Raw genomic sequence first — 17691 nt, forward strand, 5'->3', positions numbered from 1 at the left:
CAAGACCACTCCATTCTCTTCATCTTTTTCTTCTTTTTGGTCATTTTTTCTATGAGTTTTTAATGGAAAATTTTGGGGGTTCCTCCTCCAAATTTTCCTATTTATGTTTGTAATTTCTATTCTAATTATGAGTTTCTAATCTTTTTAAGATTATTAAGGCGATGATGAAATAATATGTAACTAGATAGTATTTATGTTGTCTGTTGATTTCCCATTTTGTGAAATAAAGTTTATGGATTTTCTTCTTCAAATATTTTCTTTCATCTTAAATATCTTGTATTTTTTATTGTTAGAACATATTTATACTTTGTTCTTCATTAGTGAAAAATCATAATATTCTTTGATTAAGGTGTGCCATTAAATTGTGCACATCAAATGATTAGAACAAAAATATTATGTTTTGCCTTATAAATAATATTCATTAATTTATTTGTTGTTTCATTAGGTTGATTCACATTTTTTTTTTATCAAGAATAAGAGATGTACTTCAATACTCAAACAAGCAAACGTATACAATATTCTGGCTAAACAACCTGAGACTAAGAACAGCAAGCCTCAACTAAACTAACAGAACACTCCAAACTCAAACAAATTCAGGAAACAACAAACCAGTTCAACCAAAATTTACATAGTGATTTGTGATAAAACTCTTTGCTCCTGGGAAGATAGCTTCTTCTTACTAACAATGTAGAGCCAATGTTGAATTAATGATTTTACTTCTGAAGTTATACTGGTAGCAGTCCTAGAGAAATTGTCAAAAATACAACCATTGCGATTCCTCCAGATGATATAAACTACAGCTGCTAATATCATGTTAGTTATGTGAAAAAGGAAGCCATTATTTCTACTAGAGAGCCAGGTCCTCCAGCTATCAAACTCATAAGGCCATGCTCTGAATGCCATCCATTTGAATATTTGATCCAACACCTGTTTTGACAGAGTACAGTCAAAGAACAGATGGGAATGACTTTCATCAAAACTACCACAAACTGGGCACAATATAGAGTCAAGAGGCACTCTGAATTGAAGCAAGTTATCACAAGTAAGCAGCTGAGCATTAACTACTTGCCATAACAAGAACCTGTACTTAGGCAAAGATAATCTACACCAAACAGCTTTATAGTAACCAACCTGTTGTTGGCTCAGAGTACTATTGTATAGAATAGCATATTGAAATTTCTCAGTTGAACCAGCAGCCTTGATATCTTCACAACTGAATTTGCCTCTCAATTTGCATAATTTCCTCCAATACCAACTAGTATCCGAAAGCAGCCTATAGGACCAGAAGTCTGAGCCTTTCAGATAGATTGAATTTATCCATTTTACCCACAGCAGATCATGCTTCTCAGAGATCGCCCACATATACTTAGCCAAGATAGCATAGTTCCAAATCTGTCCATTCCTAAATCCGAGCCCCCCATATGCTTTAGGAAGACAGACCTTTGCCCAAGAATCCATATGAATCTTGCTCATATTGCCATTAACTCCCCATAGGAAACCACGACAGAGTCGCTCAACTTCCTTTATTATGCTTTGGGGAAGAACAAAAATACTCATCCAATAGTTCCTAAGCCCAAACAGAACCGAATGAATTAGTTGCATTCTGCCAGCAAAAGACAGGTGCCTACTTGCCCAAGTGTGTAATCTCATTTTGATTTTTTGAATGATGATATCACAGTCTTCATGCTTCCATTTGGTAGGTCTCATAGGGACACCAAGGTATTTAAGAGGAAATGATCCCTCTGACAGATTCAACTCAGCAGAAATTTGAATTTTTTCAGCAGCTGAAACTCCCCCAAAGTAAACCTGAGACTTACTCTCATTGATTTGAAGCCCTATCACAGAGCTAAACTCCCCAATCACATTCTTAATAATTTTAACTGTTGACAGGGACCCTTTACAAAATAGCAACAAGTCATCTGCAAAGCATAAGCTAATGAGTTTGAGACTCTTGCACATAGGATGATACCTGAAAGTTGAATTCTGAGCTGCTAGATGGAGGCTTCAGGTTAGATATTCCATGACTAGAACAAACAACAGCGGGGAAATTGGATCCCCTTGGCGAAGACCCTTCACACCTTTAAACCTGCCTTGAACCCTTCGATTTAAGAGTAATAAATATGATGTATTACTCAAGCAAGTCATAATCCAACCAATGAATCTAGTTGGGAAACATAAGGCCTTTAGTAGCTCCTCAATAAACCTCCAATCTATTGTATCATAGGGTTTGCTTATATCAATTTTAATTGCACACCTTGGTGAGATGGAAGATCTTCTATAATTCTTGATAATATCTTGACAAATTAAGACATTGTGGGCTATAGATCTTCCTTGTATAAAAGCTCCCTGGTTAGAATGAACTAAAATAGGGAGGACTTTGGCTAATCGAGAACAAAGTAATTTTGAAACACATTTATAGATTGTCGAGCCACATGCAATGGGCTTGTAATCCACTGTCCCATTAGGATTGTCAACTTTAGGGATCAAGGACAATGTAGTATTCAGTAGCTCTTCTGGTATGATACTTATCTCAAAAAATTGACCTATTGCTCTACAAAATTCATCATCAATGTCCTGCCACAACACCTTAAAGAAAGCTAAACCATAACCATTTGGGCCCAGAGATTGATGCTAGAAATACTGAACATGGCATCTCGAATTTCCTTATGCATGAAAGGCTTCAACAATACCAGCTGTTGATCTAATGAAAGCTTTGTACCCATCTCAACACACTGTTTGTTTAACTCCTTAGAAGCAGAACTAGGACTCCCCATTATACCTCTAAAATGATTCAAAAAATGAGAAACAACTTCAGAGTAATTATCCACCACCCTTCCTTGTTCATTTATGTAAGTTGTTATTCTATTGGCCTCCTTACGCTTCTTCAAACAAGCATGAAAAAAAGATGTATTCATGTCACCTTTCCTTAGCCATGTTATCTTAATTCTTTGAGTCAAAAAACTGTGATACCTTTGCTCTTGAATTCTGAAATTTTCAGCAGTAACCTTAACCTTGTCTTGAAACGTAAGATTGCTAGGCTGGTGTTGAACAAGCAACAAAGCTTCCTGATATTGGTCCTTTGCTTTTTGATAATGGACTCCTATATCTCCAATACAGTCCATGTTAAAGCTCTTAAATCTATGTTTTAGCCTCATTGTCTTAAAAAAAAAATAGACTTCAAACCTGTCCCCTTCATTGGCTTCCTCCAACTGTCTAATACCATCTGCTTAAAGTTAACATGATCAACCCAGAAGTTGTAAAACCGGAATAGCTTTACTCCCATATTTTCTACTGTCATTACAAAAATAATACACGAGCAATGGTCTGAAATTGTTTCCCAATTATACACGGCTAATGTGTTAGGAAACCCATCCATCCATTCCTCATTTATAAAAACATGGTCTGTCTTGGAGTAAATACGAGCAGCTCCATCTTGATTATTAGTCCAAGTAAAAAAGGAGCCAGTGCTTTTTAGAGCTTCCAAATGATTCACAACAAGCCACTGAGAAGAATCCAAGAGCTCCATCTTAGAAACAGGCTTTCCCCCACTTCTATCCTTTGCTGTAAAAATAGCATTAAAGTCTCCTAAAATCATCCAAGAAGAAACTGGACGATCAATCTGAGATAATCCTTGCCATAAGGCCTTCCTCTCCTCCAATGTGTTTCGGCCATAAACAAAAGTAACACTAAAAGGGTGTTTGTGACCTGTCATTTTAATAAGACAATGAATAAATTGATTATTCTCCTCTAAAACACTAACCTTGACAAATACTTTCCTCCATATGATCAAGATTCTTCCCTCCGTAACAGGACTAGTGTAAAAGTCCCAATTCCTAAATTCATTAGTCATTAATTCCTGCACTCTTATTCCCTTCATTTTTGTCTCCAAAATAGCTCCAACCCCTACTTTATTCTTACGACAAATATCTAAAACAGCAATATGTTTTTTCGGGCTATTCAATCCCCTAATATTCCAGCTTAGAATATTACAATTATCCATCTGAAGATTGTGATTTACCCCTGCCACCTTCCTTCCCCTCTATCTGCTCCTGAAGCACCCCAAACAAGTTTGTCAGCTTCTGCCCTTGGACCTCATATTTGTTTGTATTCTTGTTATTACTCCCTGTTTGGCCTTGCTTATTCATAGAACCAGGTTTCTTTGGTGTTTGCTACTTATTTTTTTATTTCTAGCCCTTAGCATCAATAGGCCCTTCAGCAACCTCCTTAGTTCCTGAACACTGTCCCTCTATGGCAGCAACATTTACATTCAGCTCTTTAGACAATTCTGGTGTTAAACTCAGCACTTGTTCTTCCTTATCCCGTCCAATCTCATGAGATGTTTTAGGGAGATTAACTTTCTGAATCAGTTGAGGCTTTAGCTCCTTGCGGCAATAAGTCATAGTATGGCCATAACCATCACACTTTTTGCATTTGACAAGCAACCATTCATAGTCCACCCCTTGCTTCACTAGCTGACCTTGCTCATTCCAATAATGTATAGTCCTAGAAGGATTGTCTGAGAGTTCGACCACCACCAGAATCCTAGCAAACTGAACTCTAGTTCTCTCTCGAGTAAACTTGTCTACCATTATCGGCTGGCCTATAGTACTAACTAAAGCACTAAGGCATTTGTTTCCCCAATATTGAAGGCCAAGATCATGTAATCTAATCCACAAAGGTACTGAGCGGATCAGACGAATCGCACTTAAATCGGTTGTCCATGGTCGAACAATCACTGCTTTTCTGTCAAAATGAAGGCCACCATTCTCCAAAACATGGTTTCGAGTAGCCTCATCATTAAACTTAACCATTATCAGACCCATTGTCATCCTAGCAATTTGAGCAATCCCTAGATGACCCCAAACTCTCTTGATAAATCCTTCAAACACAGCCATTGGAGGATTAGCTCCAAAAACCATACAAATGACTGCTGAGTTCCAGTTAGCCGACTGGCTTCTCACTTCATCCACATCAATTAGAGCAATCCTCTTACCATCCTTAAACAGTGGTTCAGCATATTCCAGTTTCTGATCGCTAAAAGAAAGCTTACCCAATTTGAATTGATTCCAATGCTTTTGGGCCAAAGATTGATACTCTCCAGCTTCCACTTTGTCCGCCCAACTAGAAGCATCCAACTCAGGAGCTTTTGGCTCTTCCTGCTGAGATTTACCATCGGCGATCTCTCCCAAATCAGGCTCAATTAGGGTCTCGCCCAACACCTGAACATTTCCCTTGACGAAAACGTCTTCATGAACTACTTCTGTCTGAATATTCTCATTTTGGATTGAAGGCAGGCCTTGAGCTACCGATCTTGTCACTGGTTTCCTAGCCGATTTCTTCTTCTTCGCCATGGAAGAGGGGGAAAATCGCTAGGTTGATTCACATTAAATACTTTGAAATTATACTTTTTGAAAAGTGAAGAAAAATCCTATCTTTTAAAAAGTAATTTGTGCTTAAAATTATAAATCTATTTGGAAAATGATAGTTTGATTTATTTTAACTATCACTAAAACTTGGGAATCAATATACTAATAAATATTATTAAACTTAAATTTTGTGGATTCTAGTATCTTAATAATCTTTCTTTTACAATTTATTTTCAAATCATAATTGGTTTACTTTTATTCTCTTAAATCGCTTTATTTTAAATCTTTTATTTTATGTCCATGACATTAAATCTCATCAATCTTTTAAGCTAGGTTAGAATTTATTAATTTTGGTTTAAAATAGTGTTCTTTTTATTTTAGACAACTCATTTGGGTTCGATCTCGTGCTTTCACGAACACTATATTTCATATACAATTCGTGCGCTTGCGAGTTATAAATTTTTAAAACATACCAATTTTGGGTCCACCAAGTTTTTGGCGCCGTTGCTGGGGAGTTGCAAGAAAAGAAACGAAATTTATCTGAAGGTTAGTGAATTCTTCTACTAGTTATTTTAATTTTTGCACTTAAAAAAACTATATAAAAGAATATATATTTATATAAAAACAAAAAAAAGATAAAATGAAAATTTGAAACGGTTCTACCACCCATAAAAAAATTTACTTATCTAGTTATATTTATTATTATTTTTGTTGACGAGATTTGTGCCTCATATCTATCTTTTTAATTTTTATAGTTGACTGCACTTGTGCCTCCTATCTATCTTTTTAATTTTTATAATTGATGGCACTTGTGCCTCCTAATTTTGTTGTAACTTTGTTGTAATTTTATTTCGTTTATAACTTTGTTAGTTGACAGCACTTGTGCCTCCTAGCTTTTGTGTTATTATTATTGTTATTTTGTGATAGTCGATGGCATTTGTGCCTCCTAACTTTTTATTTTATTATATTATTATTAGTTGATGGCACTTGTGCCTCCTAAATTTTGTTTAATATCTTAACATTGTTTTTGTTCTCTTAATTTTATTTTCATGTTCTTTTTACCTTAATTGTCATTTAAAAAAAATTAGTTTGTCATTTTGTTTTTACCATATGAATCATTTTAATTATAGTTGAAATTCTGAGTACACCTATTATGCACAATCAAATTTGAATTATGGAGAAACTAATGATATGTATGATATGCATGCATCCCTTGATATCCCTTTTACCCCCGCCTATAATCCAACTTTTTTATAGAGTCATACCCTGTCTCCAATAAATCAAGGGCATGAATTCAACATGCATAATCAAAGTCATGCCCAATCCGACCTATCATATCCCATTCAACAAGAAACGAGCCCATCTTTAGAGGATACCCTACAACAATTCATGCAATCATCCTACCAAATCTTACAAGCCATGTCTCAGTCAATCTCAAAAATTGAGACAATAGTAGGAAAACTTGTAACTGTTATAGAGTCGGAAAAACAAGTTTATCCCAACCAACTCATTCCCAATCCAAATAGTCAAATTGAAAGTGAAAAAGAGAATGAAGTAGTTGAAGAACTTGTAATATGTATTCAACCACCTAATGAAACAAAATAGTTGAATGAAATAATTCTCGAGGCTCATGAGGAAAATGAAAAATATATAATTATATCTCAAGAGCCCATAAATGAACAAATTTGTATATTTATTACTCAAAATGAAAAGGAGTCTAATATAGATATGCAATTTTCTTATTTTATTGATATTCTATTTAAATTGCATATTCCTAATTTTCTTATAGGTGTGATGTTGTCAATTATTATTAATGGCATTTGCATCAAAGTCATAACTCACCCTACTAATGAAATTTTACACCATCGATTAGGTGTAGGTTGAAAGAAAAAAATTATAGTCAAGCTAAAGACTATAAACTAAAGCGCTTTGTGGGAGACAACCCATACTTTCATGTTTCATTTTATATTTCACTTGTGTTGTGTGCTTGTATTTCATGTTTTTCAAAAGCTTGAAGAAAACTTCTTGCCCAAAAAAGGAAAAAAGAAAAGAAGATAAGAAAACAAAGGAGTCAAATCAAGGAAGCATACATCAAAGGGAGTAGTTCTTAATTTTTTTTTCTATTTTATTAAACATTGAGGACAATGTTTCATTTAAGTTTGGGGGTAGTGTGTTTGTGTGTTTTTCTTTGTGTCTATGCATGTTTTTTTTTCATTTGTTGTAAAATGTAAAAAAATATTTTCTTTGTTTAGTTTGAAAAAAAATATTGGTGATTTTCATTTTCTGATGATAAAAATTACGATTGAAATTGTTCTTAATTCTTAGAAAAGTATAAATAAATCTTAAGCTTTGTTTTTAATTTTTGAGTTAGTTTTGTTTAATTATAGATTTATTATTATTATTATTCATTATATGACACTTTTCTATTCTAAAAACAAAGTCACATTGAAAAAATGGAGGGAGATAAGAAAAGTAAACTTATGAGATTTATATATAAAAGAAAAACGTGTTTCTTGATATTTAATTTATTTTTGTTTACATAAGCGTGTCTAATGTTCAAATGATGATTTAATGATAGTTTTTGTGTTTGTATGTTGAAAACAATTTTAACTTTTTATTTAATTACATAAGCTATACTTTTATTTGTGATTTTCTTTGAACTATTTCCATTATGTAATTTTTGAGGTAAACATTTGACATCACCAATTAAAAAAAAATGTGTGTGCTTTTATTTTTATTTTTTTGCTTGAGGACTAGCAAAATACTAAGTTTGGGGGTGTGATAACTCTACAAAATAGAATTATTTTACCACATTTTTTATGCTAATTGTTGCTTAGTCTTTTGAGTTTTTAAGTAATTTATTAAAATTTAAAGTAATTTTGAATTTATTAAGTTTATTTTAATTTTATAGATTTTGTCTATTTTTATAGTTATATTATAGTTTAATTTATTAAAACATGCACTTTTTAGATTTAATGTTTAAGTAAATTAAGTTTTAATTAATATTTTCAAAGAATTAATATGGTTTATTTTATAATTAAAAATATTTTATCATGACTTAATTTATACTTATTTTGTAGGAATTATGTTGCATTTTTTGGCTCTTGAAATCCAAGAAAAAGAAAGGAAAAAATGACATTTTTAAAATACCATAAGACAAGCCTAGGAGCTGCCTCCCTGCCAGGCTCAATCCAAGCCTTCAACACCAGCCCACCACGGCTGCAGCTGCCTCCTGAAGCCCTTCCAACCCAGCAGCCACTTGGGCCCGAGTGGCCTTCTCCCAGCCTCTAGCCCCACGGCCCATGTAGCGTCCTGGAATTTTACTTAGTTAGCTAGATATTAGTAGTTGTAGTATTTTAGATTCCGTGGATTTTGGTTCAAACCAGGACTTAGTTGGAAACACATAGCAATAGTTATGAATTTTATAAATTTAACATATAGTTTAAGAATATTAATTATAAAATAAGGTTTGATTAATATTGCTGGTCCTAGGTGTATTATTTATTATAACCTAAGGTTTAGATAGAGCCAATTAGAATATGACACTTGTCATAAGCATGATTATTAGGGAATTAGAGTTTGTTATTTTATGCTTAGTTAAGAAATTTGTGGATTAGGTTGTTATTTAGATAATTAAATAGATTTTCCCGTAACTTTAGGGTATTGTAACTTCTGACCTATTTTTAACCCAGTTATATTATGAATTTCGAAAAATAGTATTTCTACAAAGTTGTAGATAATTGAATTAGCTTTCTAGCGGTATAAATATGGGGTAAATCGGAGTCCTGTAGCTCTAGTTATGTTGATTTTACTACATGTGAGCTTAGAGTTATGAGATTTAGGAAGTTAGAAGTTAGGATTCTTTTTTTTTTTTCTTTTTAAACAAGCTTTGACTCCTTAGTCCTACCTTTGAATGATTTGACCGATTCCTAATCCTTTGACTGAAGAATATTCAAATATTTGCAATTAAATGCATTATTTTTATTCAAAGCCAAAAAGAAGATCTTTATTCCTAGAACTCTATAAACAGGACTTAGAACCCAACCCTTCAATTCACTCTTCAGCTGTGATCAGACTCCAAGGTGCTAGTGAGACCTTAAGAGTGATAAACACTTGAGTTGGGAAAAAGCTTTGCCATTCTTAAGCTTTATCAAACACTTGGGAAGTGAGGATTAGAGTGTTTCGGTATTGGAGTTAGACCAACCATAAGTTCAATTCTGTTTGATTCCTTAGTTTCTTAAGTTCAATTCTGTTTGATTCCTTAGTTTCTTTAGTTTTCATTCAGGTTCTAACTTTTGTTATGGTTTTGTGGTTAGGATTTTAAGTTCTTTGAACTTAAGTTGTCTTTTCGGTAAGTTTCCTCTTGGTGGTTTAGTTCTATTCCTTTCATCTCTTTCCTTTAGAAATAGTCACCATTTTTATTGCTAGTTTTAGGAGTGTTCCAAGTCCCGCATTTGTTCTCAATTATCCCGGTGTTGGTAAGGAAAATTAGATAGTTTAGTATTATGATCTAGTTTATGTAATGTATGACATAGTTTATGTTTGTATGACCTAACATTTTAGGTACAATAAAGGGGTAAGTGTGTCTGGACCTAAGGTATCCAATGGTGTATGACGGACTATGTCCGGTAGGCTCGGTTGCCAAAACTTTATGACAGACCTATGTCCGGTGTATGACAGACTTTTTTTCGGGGCTTAATTGCCAACCCTGTATAAGCACTTATCTTTTTATTATATCTGACTTGTTATTTTAGTTATGATTATGATATATGACCTATAGTTATTATTTATGACCTACGATTTATGATCTATGACCTATGACCTATGACTTATGACTTAGAGTATGACCTGTCATCTATGACTTAGATTTATGATTTAGAATTATGACTTAAGATATGATATGATCTAGATGTTTGTGTTTGTATGACTTTGGTGAATATATGTTATGTTTGATTATATGACTAACCCTTATTTGTATTTTCCTTACTGGGCTTAGAAGTTCACTCCTTATGATGTTGTTATTTCAGGAAATTAAGGATAGAAAGGCCGGTGGTGAGTGGGACCTAAGAGCTTCGTGATGTATTTGTTGGGGACCATATAGTTGAGCAAGATCAAGCGGGCCAAATTATTTATTTCTTTATTTATTTTTAAGTTTATTTTATTTAAATGTTGCTCATTTTTATGTTAAAGACAAGTATTTTATTTTTTATAAAACCATGGATCCATGTATTTTTTAAAAGTTTTTATTAAATAAAAGAGCAATATTTACGATTATGACTGAATGTTGTGTTCTCGGTAGTCTATGAGAAATTAGGGCGTTACAGGTGGTATCAAAGCCCATGGCTATATTGGTCCTGAACGTATCCACGAAATACACACGATAGCTACAAAGGACCTACTCATTACCAAGTAAGTATATACATTGTTTTCCAAATATGTTTGTAATGCTTTTCTTGTGTTATTTTCATAAATTAGCCCAATGGACAAAGGTTAAATCTATAAGAAAATTACCAAACCCTGAGTATGATGATGGATCCGATGTGGAAGATTAGACGAATATAAGAACACATCGTTAAATTTTATTATATGTTGTTTTAGAATATTTTCATTAGTTGTTTTTTTACATGTTATTTGCTTTTATTATTGTTTCATTGTTTAGTAAGTGTTAAGAAAATTTTGGATTCAATTGAAAGTGAAAAGTTTAAATTCCTCTCTTATGGGTTAGTCCATTTGTGAAGGCCCATTTTCTTTGCATTATTAGATTGGATCCAATTTCAAATAAATAACAATTAAGCAAGGGTTCAAATTCCTGTCTTTTGCGTCCAAGTGGAAGTTAGGAGGCCTTAGTAGTGGGTATGATATACTGAACCCAACCCTCCTCCATGGAAGATTCAATTGTTAAGGCCCATTTACCCGAGTTGGACTTAATTGTAATAGGGTAGTTTTTATAGATAGATGGACCTAATAGACAATAGTGCAATAGGCTAAGTTGTACCCTCTTTTGTTTTGCTTGCCTTAGTTTTTCAATTCTTTTCTCTTTTGGGGAAGCAGTGAAGACACATGGAGCAGGATCTGAAAGACTAAATGGCCAAGGTAGAGGCCAAGGTAGGGGTCGAGGTCTAGGAAGGGGGCGAGGAAGAAGAGTAGCCGCCACCCCTACCTATGAAGAATTCCCAGCAGCCCCAGGAGTGCCAAAGGCACCCAATGTAGTGGAGGATTCGGTAGCTGCTGCTACTCGAGAAAATTTGGAAAGTGAGAATGCCCGTCCTAGGGCAAAGCTAAGTAGAAGGGAAGAAGGGTTTCAAATAAACTCAGGGCAACAACAACAAGTGGTGCAGCAAGTCGTTCCTCTAGTGCAATTGCTACAGCTGGCAGAACCTCGCTACAAGGCAGTATATGAACGCTTTAGGAAGCAGCAACCACCAAACTTTGATGGTGGGTCAGACCCAATAGAAGCAGAAGAATGGCTTCGATCAGTGGAGTCCATTCTAGAACATATGCGGCTGGGAAACAAAGATCGAGTCTCATGTGCTTCAATCTTGCTAAAGAAGGACGCCCGCATCTGGTGGGATATGGTGAAGTAGACTAGAGAAGTGAACGTTATGACTTGGGATGAGTTTATCCAAGTGTTCAACTAGAAGTATTACAGTCCTGTGATTCTAGCCACAAGGGTTAATGAATTTGTCGCGCTTACTCAAGGAAATTCATCTGTGACAGATTATGCCAGGAAGTTTGATAGGCTGGCTAAGTTCGCGGCGAACATGGTACCCACTAAGACGCTAAGAATTCAAAGATTCATGAAGGGACTGAAACCTATGATAGCCCGTGATGTGAAGCTAATTCGGGGAATAACCACTTATGCGGAAACTTTAGAGGTAGCCTTGGAAGCTGAGCAGGCTGAAGAAAGGATCTGGAAGGAAGGTGCGGCCAGAAGGGACGCCAAAATGAATAACAATGACAAGAATGACCACAAACAAAAACATGACGGTGGTAAAAATCAAAAGGCCGATAAAAAGAATAAGACTGCGTCAGAAAGTAATGGGAATAAGAAGCCATACGTGGAATATCCCCAGTGCCCTATCTGCAAGAGGAAGCATTCAGGAGAATGCAGATATAAGACGAAAGGTTGTTTCAATTGCGGAGAATAAGGACACATTAAAAAGGATTGCCCAGCCAGAGTTTTTGCTCTTACTAGAGGTGAAGCAGAAACTAGTAATACTGTGGTAACAGGTTAGGTCACTATCTCTGGTAAATTATGCAATGTGTTATTCGATTCAGGAGCTACGCATTCTTTTGTCTCTATAAATATGATCGATAGCTTAGAAAGACCATGCGAATTTTTTAGAGATAAGTTTGTCACGGAGTTACCCTCGGGGGAAAGAATGATATCTAGTAGGGGGTGCGTAATGTTGTAGTTAGAATCGAAGGAAAAGAATTACCAGTAGATTTGATCAAGTTAGACCTTAAGGATTATGATGTAATTTTAGGCATCGATTGGTTAGCAAAACATGGGGCAATAATAAACTGTAAGGGTAAGACAGTCAACTTTCAACCAGAAGGCGGAGAGCAGTTCACTTTCAAAGGAGAAGTTTCTCGAACTCCCATACTGATAGTCTCAGCTCTCAAAGCTCAGCGATTAATCAATAGTGGTGGTCACGCATTTCTAGCTAGTGTGGTGGACAAGTCATGAGAGACGCAGCTCAAACCAAAGGATGTACCTATTGTATGTGAATTTCCCGAGGTGTTTCCAGAAGATTTACCGAGATTACCTCCGAGTAGGGAAATTGAGTTTGAAATAGAATTGGCACCTGAGATGGCACCAATCTTGAAAGCTCCCTATAGAATGGTGCCTTTTAGAAAAGGTTTCATCCGACTGAGCTATTCGCCTTGGGGAGCACCAGTGCTTTTTGTCAAAAAGAAGGACGAGAGTATGAGGATGTGCATTGACTATCGAGAACTTAATAAAGTGATGATCAAGAACAAATACCCTTTACCTCGAATAGATGATCTTTTTGATCAACTACAAGGATCTACAGTATTCTCGAAGATAAATTTAAGGTCGGGGTATCATCAGCTAAGAGTACGAAAATAAGATATCCCAAAGATGGCTTTTCAGACTAGATATGGACACTACAAGTTTCTGGTAATGTCTTTTGGCTTAACAAATGCACCAGCAGCGTTCATGGATCTTATGAACCGTGTATTTAAGGACTACCTGGATAAGTTCGTTGTGGTGTTTATAGACGACATATTGATCTACTCAAAAACGAAAGTCGAGCATGAAGAGCACCTGCGACTGACATTGGGACGACTCAAAGGTCATCAATTATACGCTAAGTTTAAGAAATATGAATTCTGGTTAAAGAAGGTGGCATTTCTAGGACACATTGTGTCTAAAGATGGCGTGGAAGTAGATCCAGCCAAGATCAAAGCAGTGAAAGACTGGCCCAAACCTAAGAATGCAACAGAGGTGAGAAGTTTTCTAGGATTGGCAGGATACTATAGACGATTTGTTGAAGGGTTCTCTAGAATAGCTACACCCTTAACAAATTTGACGAGGAAGCAATAGAAATTTGAATGGACGGAGAAATGCGAAGAAAGCTTCTAGACGTTAAAGGATAAGCTCATAACAGCCCCAGTTCTGTGCGTTCCAAACGATAAAGGAAAGTTTGTAGTGTATTGCGATGTGTCGAAGCAGGGACTTGGATGAGTTTTGATGCAAGATGAAAGAGTGGTCGCCTATGCCTCGAGACAGCTTAAGGAGTACGAACAGCGGTATCTAACTCATGACTTAGAATAAGCAGCGGTGGTCTTCGCTCTAAAGATTTGGAGGTACTATCTGTATGGAGAAAAGTGTGAAATCTATACGAATCAAAAAAGTATAAAGTACTTCTTTACACAAAAGGAGCTTAATATGAGGCAATGAGGTGGCTAAAGTTAGTAAAGGACTATGATTGTGAGATCTTATATCATCCAAGAAAGGCTAACGTCGTGGCAAACACACTTAGTAGGCGAAGTTGCAGAAGCTTGTCAACACTTAAGGGGATAGCTCAACACTTACAAGATGATATTAAAAGGTCCGGAATTTAGCTAATAACTAGACAACTATCTGACCTCACAATCAAGTCAACTCTAATGGAGGAAATAAAGGAGAAATAACAAGAAGACGAGTTTCTTCTTAAGATGAAGGCAGCATTACAAAGTTCAGAGAATGCTGATTTCTCCTTGACAAAAGAAGGCATGCTATGATATAGAAACTGAGTATGTGTGCTAGAAAGTGGAGGATTAAGAGAAATTATTATGAAGGAAGCGCACACTACTCCGTATTCACTTCACCCAAGATCGACCAAGATGTACAACGATGTCAAGATAATGTACTTGTAGCCGGGGATGAAGAAAGACATAGCAGAATTTGTAGCGAAATGCCTTACATGTCAACAAGCTAAAGCCGAACATCAAAAACCTGATTGAACTTTGCAACCATTAGAGATTCCCAAATGGAAATGGGAAGATATAGCGATGGAATTCGTGACGGGATTACCAAGGACCACCAAGCAACATGACTCTGTTTGGGTGATAGTAGATAGACTCACAAAATCTACTTACTTCTTACCAGTAAGAACAATTTATAATGTTGAGCAGTACGCAGAGCTTTACATGGCGGAGATAGTAAGACTACATGGAGTTCCAAAGACCATAGTGTCTGATAGAGGATCGGTTTTCACATCAAAGTTCTGGGAAGGTTTACATCGTGCAATTGGCACTAAGTTAAATCTAAGTTCAACATTTCACCCTCAAATCGATGGTCAGTCAGAACGCACCATACAAATATTAGAAGATATTCTTTGTAGAGTCCAAGAACTTTACTTAGCTAATTGTTTAGTAGTATTATAGTATGTTTAGTGTTATCATTGTTACTTTGGATTTTTGGTTCAGACCGGGAGTTATTTGGACACTCATAGTAGTACTTATAGATTTTCTAAGTTTAATCTATAGTTTAAGAATATTAAGTATAACCTAAGGTTTGATTAATGTGACTGATATTAAGGATTATATTATTATATTATAAGGTTTAGACATCAACCAATAGGATTTTAAGCACATGTTTTGAATGGTAATTAAGGATTAAGTATTTTTTAGGATTAAATTAAATAAGGGTAAAAGTTTGAATGTATAGGGTCAGTCAGCAGCTTTGAGCACGTTGAGGGCTTAGTCAAGGCTGTTTACTCCATTCAAACTCAGCTAAAAATGTGTAAATTCGTGTTTAAATATTCAGCGTATGCCGATATATCGCAGCTATAGGGGGCGATATATCGCAGCACGTAGATACGGAAAACACGAATCGATGCACGGTCGCCTCGGGAACAAAGGTCCAGGCGATATATCGCCTATAGGGGGCGATATATCGCCTCCACCAGCATGAATTCAAATACTTTTGAATTCTTTTCCTTTCAGCCATTCAAACTCCTTCAACAGTCCAACATCTTCTGAACGAGTCTTCAGCCTCTGCTGAACGATTATTCAAATGATTTTCACCTAAAAAGCCATTATTTTTATTCAAGTAAAATCAAGATATTTTCATTCCCAAACTCTATAAATAGGACCTAGTACCCAGCCATTATTCACCATTTGCTCTAAGTTCAGAGGCTGCTAGTGTTAAGTGAGTGTGAGAGTGTAAACACTTGGTTTGGGGAAAAACTATAAGCTTAAACATCATAAGCTTATCAAACACTTTGGGAAGTGAGTGCTATAGTATTTCGGTGGATGTTAGATTGATCTTGCAATCTTTGAGGTAATCCCAAAACTCTAGTTCTTTTCTGTATTTTTATGTTATTTCCTTTCTCAAAACCTTCTACTCAGTCCCCTAACCTTATTCTTATTTTGGTTAGGGAATCCAAGCTTTTAAGCATATAAGTCGGTAAGTATGTTTTCTATGGTTTAGTCTTTCCATCTCTTTCATTTCATCTCCTTTCTTTAGACTTACTCTTTCTTATGGTTTTAGGAGTGTTCCAACAATCCCAACTCAGTCCATAATCTCGGTAACTTTGGTAAGGAAAATAGGCTAGAATTAACATGTTATGTGATTATGTTATCTATATGCTTTATGTTATTAAAAGTGTTATGATATATGTGTATGTTTGTAGGCTTGGGCATATGACCCATATGACTAACAAGACCCCAAATGGGTTATGGGCATATGACCTACTTAGCTAGTAGGACCCCACTAATCCCATGGGCATATGCTTGTTTAGTCTATGGGACCCCAAGAATAATGGCCATTATAATAAGTGTATGTTATATGTATTATGTTAAGTCTTTATGTTTTCTTATGAAATTATGTATGTGACTTTGTGTTAGATTTTCCTTACTGGGCATTAGGCTCACTCCTTTCTGTTTATGTGCAGGAAAATAAGTTTAGAGGCGGAAAGATTCGTGACGCTTGGAGAATGTGTATCGATGATGAATGGAGTCAAGGGGCCGAGCGTTATTCGATTCGAGGATATAGTCTCCTTTTATGTTTTTATGGTTTTTATGTGTATTTTCCGCATTATTATGTAATGTCTTTTATTTTAAATCTTGTTTTGTTTTAAAGACAATGGGATCCCAAAATCCTTCTTAGTATTCTGTTTATTTGTAAATAACTCTTATTTTCAAGTTACTTAATAAATTATGGTATTTTCGTAAAAATGTAAGTTTTATGTATAGTTTCGATAATGGTCCAATTAGTCTAGATTAGTGGGTCATTACATTCTTAGAGCGTGTGCTTTAGACTTCTCAGGATCATGGAGCAAGTATCTTCCATTAATAGAATTCCCTTACAACAATAGTTATCAAGCGACGATAGGCATGGCACCCTATGAGATGCTATTTGGACGGAAGTCCCAATCACCACTTCATTGGGATGAGGTGGGTCAAAGATGATACTTAGGACCCGAGGCTATAAGAGAAGCAACAGAGGCACTAGAAAAGATAAGACAATGAATGGTTGCCGCTCAAAGTCGCCAGAAAAGCTATGCCAACGCAAAGAGACGAAATGTTGAGTTTTCAGTAGGCGACCAAGTCTTTCTCAAAATTTCTTCGATGAAGAGGATTATGCATTTCAGAAAGAAAGGAAAGTTAAGCCCAAGGTTTATAGGTCGTTTTGAGATATTTGACAAAGTAGGCCATGTAACATATCGGTTGGCTTTACCACCATCATTAGCTGAAACACATAACATTTTTCATGTATCATTGTTGAGAAAATACATATCAGATCCATCACATGTGCTCGATTACCAGGCTCTAGAGTTAAAGCAAGATTTCAGTTATGAAGAACGACCAGTAC

General features: G+C 35.5%; 1 protein-coding gene across 1 annotated transcript; it reads right to left on the reverse strand.

Annotated features, from left to right (window-relative positions):
• Nucleotides 1-624: 624 nt before the first annotated feature.
• On the reverse strand, nt 625-4000 carry LOC133799565 (uncharacterized). Its single transcript, XM_062237568.1, has 5 exons — nt 3184-4000; nt 2971-3100; nt 2691-2781; nt 2433-2574; nt 625-1919 (listed from the first exon to the last, which is right to left on the reverse strand). The coding sequence occupies exons 1-5, from the start codon at nt 3998-4000 to the stop codon at nt 625-627; spliced, it is 2475 nt and encodes an 824-aa protein (XP_062093552.1).
• Between the last annotated feature and the right edge of the window lie 13691 nt (nt 4001-17691).

This window comes from Humulus lupulus, chromosome 9 (genome assembly GCF_963169125.1).
Source record: "Humulus lupulus chromosome 9, drHumLupu1.1, whole genome shotgun sequence".
NCBI lineage: Eukaryota > Viridiplantae > Streptophyta > Magnoliopsida > Rosales > Cannabaceae > Humulus > Humulus lupulus.